Genomic DNA, 5,580 nt, shown 5'->3' on the forward strand with positions numbered 1-5,580 from the left:
TCTCCATGGCCCCCTGTCTGTGTGTGCTCCCTGGATGAGCTGCCGGAGCCCCTGCCGTGAGGGCTGTGGGGTCGTGTGTGCACAGCAGGACACGAGTGTGGGGTGAGGGGGGGTGTGGGGGCTGGGGGATGTGGCAGGTGTGGCCAAGGGCAGGGAGTGACACCCCGAGTGTGCCCGGTGGTGGGCAATGGATCCAGGGGGATGGAGCGGGATGCTGAGAGTGAGGTGGGCATGCGGGGTGCAGCCCCCTCGGGCCGCGCCGCTTCCCACGTGGGGCCGGCCCGGGTTTATGGCCGTTCCTGGCTGCGGGAAGGGCGTTAACAGCCCTGGTCCAGAGAGCAGGGGCTGAGCCGGGCTGAGCCCGTGGCCTTCGCACCTGCCCCAGGGCCCCCGGGGGGGCGCGGTCCGGGCTCTGCCCAGCGCCCCCGGCCCGGCCGCGCCCCCTCCCCACTTTCCTCTGGGGGTGGGTCCCTGTCCCACGGCAGAAACCCCCGGGGCGAGGGGCGGCCGTGCCCCGGCACTGCCCGGCGTTGGGGGCCGGGGCAGGAGGGAGGGGAGCGGGCACCGGGCGGACGATGCTGTGCGGTGTCCCGGGATTGCGGAGTGCCCGTGGATTGCGGGGTGCCCGTAGAACCGCGAAATGCCACAGGATTGCAGAGTGCCGCGGGACTGTGGCTGTGCCGCTCCGGCTCTCAGCACTGCTGGGACTGGAGTGCATTTGCAGCTGGTTTGGGGGGCGGCTGGGTGGTCCCGCATGCCTCCGGGGGCCGGGCAGGGGCTCACCCCGCACAGCCCCGGGGTGTCCCGGCTGGGGCTGCCCCGGCCGCTCCCTGCGAACCCGCCGCGGCCGCCCGGCCCCGCCCGCTGCCTTTCCTCAGGAGGAGGAGGAGGAGGAAGAGGAGGAGGTGGCAGCGGAGCAGGAACGGCGCTGGAAGGAGTGGGAGCGGGACAGCTCCGACGGGACGGGGGGGACCTGGCTGTGCCCCCCAGCAGGTACAGAGCGGGGGGCGCGGGGCGCGCCCGGGACGGGGCCCCGGGGCCGCGCGTGGGTCCGGGACCGCAGCCGCATTCCCGTCCCCCTGGAGCCAGCCCGGCCACGCACTCCCGCAGCCGGCACCGGCCGGGACACGGGCCGGCACCCCCCGGTCCAGGGATCACTTTCGCCGTCACCCGCCGGTACACGGGTCACCACTTCCCCGTCACCCCGGCCCCCGCTCCCCACAGGGATCGCAGCCGGCACATGATACCGTGGGACAGGCAAAGGGCTCATGCGACCCGGTGGGCTCTGATGTCCCGGTCCCGGCGTGGCCTGAGCCCTGTCCCCATGTCCTCCCCAGTGGAGGAACAGGTTGGTGACCCTGGGAGCTGCTGTGCCGCAGGAATGGACCGTCCCCACAACCTGCCCCCTCTCCCCGAGCTGTCGGACTCATCCCTCTTGCCAGGGAAGCTGAGACGCGGCAGGCAGCGGGTCCTGGGGGAGAAGCAGTGGCGGAGCCTGGAAGAGAGGGGAAGTGCCCAGCTGGGGCAGCCCAAGCTCACCAGGTGGGTGCTGGCACCTCACGGAGACACATCCCGCACCCCAGCCCTGCATCCCACCTGTGCCCCTCGAGTCACCCCCTCCGATGCCTCCTTCCAGATCCAGGACCTATGAGTCCTCCTGCAAGGAGACAGAGCAGGAGGCCACGGGCAGGCAGGGACCACCATCCCCTTCGGTGAGTCTTGGGGTACTGGAGCTGAGGAGCAGGACCCCAGCGCCAGCCCCAGCCCCATGGTCTCGGCTGGACGCTCTCTTGGGGCGGGGGCCATGGGAGGGCTCGTCCCAGTTCCGTGGCAGTCGTGGTGATGGAGCAGGGGGCTGCAGGATGGCCGCAGTGCCAGGGCAGGCCCCGAGCACCATCCCCCGACTTCCCGCAGCTGAGCAAACAGGACAGCAGCTACCGCCGGGCCTTCGGGGAGCTCGCTGAGCAGAACGTGCTGCTGGGCTGCTTCTCCTGTGCCTGGCAAAGAGAGATGCCCTACCACGGCCGCCTCTACGTGTCCTCCCACCACATCTGCTTCCACTCCAACCTCTTGCTCAAGGACATCAAGGTGGGCTGGAGCGGGTGTGGGGCTGGCGGCACAGGCAGGGGCACAGGTGGCAGCCGGGAACACGGTGACACAGCCTGTCCCCTCTGGCACAGGCCGTGGTCCCTGTTGACTCCATCACAGCCCTCAAAAAGACCAACATGGCACGGCTGGTGCCCAACGCAATCAGCATCCGCACAGCCAAGGGGGAGAAGGTGAGAGTGGGGACAGTGCTGGGGGGCAGCTGCACCCGGGGCTATTTGGAGTGTCCTGGTCCCCATGGGCTCTGGGCCATGACCGAGGGGGCAGCTCTGGCACAAATCCCCTTCCTGCTCTCTGGCAGTTCCTCTTCGTGTCACTGCGCCAGCGAGAGGCCACGTACCAGCTCCTGAGGTCAGTCTGCAAACACCTGCAGGTATGCGGGGGCTGGATGGGGAGGGGGGCTCCATCCATCCATGGCAGGGCACCACTCTTCATCTCTCCTCATCCAGGACAGCGGCCAGAGCCCTCGAGACTCAGTGGACAGTGAGGAAACCCTTAGGAAGTCTCCGGTAAAGGCCATGGAATAGAGGGCAGGAGGGTGCAGCAGAAGGAGGGGTGGTCCCAGACCCCTGGATGGGGTGGGCTGGGTGCAGTGGGCCCTGGGAAGACGTGGGGGGGAAACATGAAAAGAGCAGACCCCAGGACCCTCCCTTCTTGTGGGTGACACAGGTCCCATCAGGTCCTGCCCATGTCCCCATGGCAGCGCGGCAGGTGCCTTGGGGACACACACCATGACCAGGGCTTGTCCTTTTCCAGATCTTGAAGCAGTCGGGCCTGGAGCAGAGCACCCCGGAGCCCAACAGCCTCCAAGAGTCCCTGGGTGAGTGGCCACCCTGGTGCACCCCTCACACGCTCACAGCCCCCTGCTCGTGTCCCCACTCACAGTCGTGCCCCTGCCTGTGCTGGCAGCTCTGGGTTCTGCTCCCCCTCCCCAGACACACACAGGCTGGGAGGGACCGCGTGGCCCTTGCCCCCCCGACCAGCATCTCCCGCAGCACCAGGGAGGGCAGGATCGGCTCTTTGTGGCCCCATGTGCCCCCAGGACGCCTAGACCCCTCCCTGGGGCACTCATTAAGTGTCTCCTGGTCACCTACAGACGAGCCAAGCCCGAGATCAAGGCAAGCGGAGGAGGAGGATGATGAGGTGGCCCTGCTGGTTCCCAGCAGCAGCGAATGGGTGCCCTCGGCAGGGACACGTGGCCTCTGGGGTGGGTCAAGGGGCTCGGGATGGGGAGATGATGCTGGGGGTTTACACCCTGGCAGAGCGGAGCATGGACTCTCAGTGCCACTAACACTGCCTTGTGCTGGCAGGGGGACCCCACACGGTGCTCTGCACCTGGGCCACTGCACTTTGGTCCCGGATACTCCCCCAGCTGAGCCCTCTCAACATCATCATCATCATCTATCTGCTGCTGTGAGTCCCCAGGACCTGCTCACACCCCTGCTCCCCATCCCTACTGAGCCCCGACACAGCCTCTCCAGGGTGGCACTGGCGGGCCGGGGTTCCCGCATTTCCCCGGGACACCCATCCCCAGGGCGAGCACTCGGGAGCTTGGCCGTGGCACTGCTCCTGCCCCATGTCCCGACCCTGTGCCCCCTGGCTGATGCTGGCCTGTCCCCAGCATGGTGGCCTTGCTGCTGTCCTCGGGGTACATCGGTCTGCGCATCGTGGAGCTGGAGCAGCAGCTGGCATTCGTGGGGGCTCAGCCAGACCTCAACCTGTCACAGCAGTGAGTGGTGGGGCGTGGGGGGACCTCTGTCCCCAGCAGAGACCCCCCCCTCACCCTGCCTCCCCTCAGGTACAAGACAACGTGAGGCCAGTGAGGACCCGGCCACCTCCAGAGCCCCAGCCGGGGGCTCAGGGGCTGCTCCGAGCCTTCCTTGGCCTCTCAGGGGCCTCTGTCACCGAGTGCCTTCCAGCCCCCCGCGATGCCTGGGAAGCCCACGTGGGCCGTGAGGCTCCACCTCGCTCTGCCCACCCTGAGCAGCAGCAGAAGGGACCCAGAGAGCTCCCAGCAGGGCACAGAGCAGGGAAGGGGGGCTGGAGTCTGCACCAGCACCCACCCAGCCCTCCCTGCCAAGGGGAGCAGGCAGAGGGGGCCAAGCCACAGGCAAGGCAGGGGTACAGAGAACAGAATATTTTATTAATAAAGATTTAATAAAATCTGTATTGTTTTAATACTTATTATTTGCTGGGCCAGATGGCACAGCATGAGCAGCAGCCAGTCCCCCATCACGCACCCCCTGCTCCCCAGAACAGACCAGGACACAGCAGGACCAGGGGCTTTTTCTCTTTGACGGGTGTGGGGAGGCAGCTCCAGGTGCTGATGTCCCAGGGGTCCAGGGAGCAGCAGGAGACTCTGAGCAGTCCCCCGCAGCTCTGGCTGCTGGTGACAATGGGGGACAGAGGGGAAGGGGGCAGTGGGGGTGCACCAGGGAGCCCCAGGGCCCTGCAGCTGGCCAGGCCTTGGATCTTACCCTACTCCTTCCCTAGGACTGGGCTCACCTGGCAGAGGAACGGGTTCCAGCAGGTGCAGGGTCTCAGGTACACGGTGGGGACAGTGGGGTCCCACAGGTTCTGAGCATAAGCTGGGGGTGGGAGCAGAGCTGGGGGCACAGGAGGACCTGCACCCAGCCCAAAGCCCTGGAACCTAATCCCATTCTGGGCCAGTCAAGGGGCCCTGGGGCTTCCCCCAAGCACCAAGGTGGGGAAACTGAGGCACTGACAGCTCCTTGTTCCACTCTTTTCTCTGTGCCATTTCCTGGGCCATCCCTTCCCCAGACCCACAGCTCAGCTCCATGCCTGGGGCAGCAGCAGTGGGTGATGCCAAGGTCAGGGATCCCTCCACTCATCCTGCTGCTCAGCCCCATGGACCAGCTCTGCCCCACACCACCCAGCCCGGGGGTGGTTTTCCAGCAGCAGGCCTCATCCCCAGAGCATGAGACACTAGTCACTGGGGGGAGGGAGCTGCTAGGGTTCCATGTCCCTCCCGAGGGCTGGAACAAGGCACAGGTGTGGGGGCACAGGGCTGCACCCCACTGGAGAGGTGTCCCCGGTCCACAGCGCTCCAGTGCCCAGGGAGGGGATGTTCCCCCCATGTGAGGGTCCCACCTGCATGGGGACAGCAGGACTCCTGACTCAAGGGCCTGTGGGACCGAGGGGCTCTGCACCCCCAGCCTCGCTGCAGCCATCCCCTGGCAACTGCCCCACACCAAGGAGGGGCTGTTCCAGGCCAGGGGCCCCTTCTCCTCCTTCCTGCCGTGCCAAGGGGCACAGGGCAGGGCAGGGAGGGGGCAACTGTGCCCTTTCCCAGAAGCAGGAAAGCAAACAGGAGCAGGAAGCTGGGAGCAATAAACCTCAGCTGAGAGCTGCACCAAGAAAGTTGGTACCTGCAGAGGTGGGGTGGGGACCCTGGGGACTTGCTGCGCCCTTCGCTGGGGAGAAGCAAAGCAGAGCCATGGAGCCCAACCCCAA

At 66.9% G+C, this 5,580-nt stretch overlaps 1 protein-coding gene across 1 annotated transcript; it reads left to right on the forward strand.

Annotated features, from left to right (window-relative positions):
• Nucleotides 1-145: 145 nt before the first annotated feature.
• On the forward strand, nucleotides 146-4,273 carry LOC104696910 (GRAM domain-containing protein 2A-like). Its single transcript, XM_039566025.1, has 12 exons — nucleotides 146-993; nucleotides 1,338-1,542; nucleotides 1,637-1,712; nucleotides 1,915-2,088; nucleotides 2,181-2,279; nucleotides 2,408-2,479; nucleotides 2,556-2,615; nucleotides 2,863-2,926; nucleotides 3,203-3,313; nucleotides 3,417-3,519; nucleotides 3,728-3,835; nucleotides 3,905-4,273. The coding sequence occupies exons 1-12, from the start codon at nucleotides 576-578 to the stop codon at nucleotides 3,918-3,920; spliced, it is 1,506 nt and encodes a 501-aa protein (XP_039421959.1). The 5' UTR covers nucleotides 146-575; the 3' UTR covers nucleotides 3,921-4,273.
• Nucleotides 4,274-5,580: the final 1,307 nt, after the last annotated feature.

The sequence above is a fragment of the Corvus cornix genome, chromosome 28 (assembly GCF_000738735.6).
Source record: "Corvus cornix cornix isolate S_Up_H32 chromosome 28, ASM73873v5, whole genome shotgun sequence".
Classification (NCBI taxonomy): Eukaryota; Metazoa; Chordata; class Aves; order Passeriformes; family Corvidae; genus Corvus; species Corvus cornix.

What these genes read in the sequence shown, in the direction of transcription:
- LOC104696910 (XM_039566025.1), top strand. Translation starts at nt 576, where the DNA reads ATGCTGTGCGGTGTCCCGGGATTGCGGAGTGCCCGTGGATTGCGGGGT. An exon ending in GGGCAGCCCAAGCTCACCAG is followed by an intron (nt 1,543 to 1,636) that starts GTGGGTGCTGGC and finishes GCCTCCTTCCAG; the next exon opens with ATCCAGGACCTATGAGTCCT. An exon ending in AAACCCTTAGGAAGTCTCCG is followed by an intron (nt 2,616 to 2,862) that starts GTAAAGGCCATG and finishes GTCCTTTTCCAG; the next exon opens with ATCTTGAAGCAGTCGGGCCT.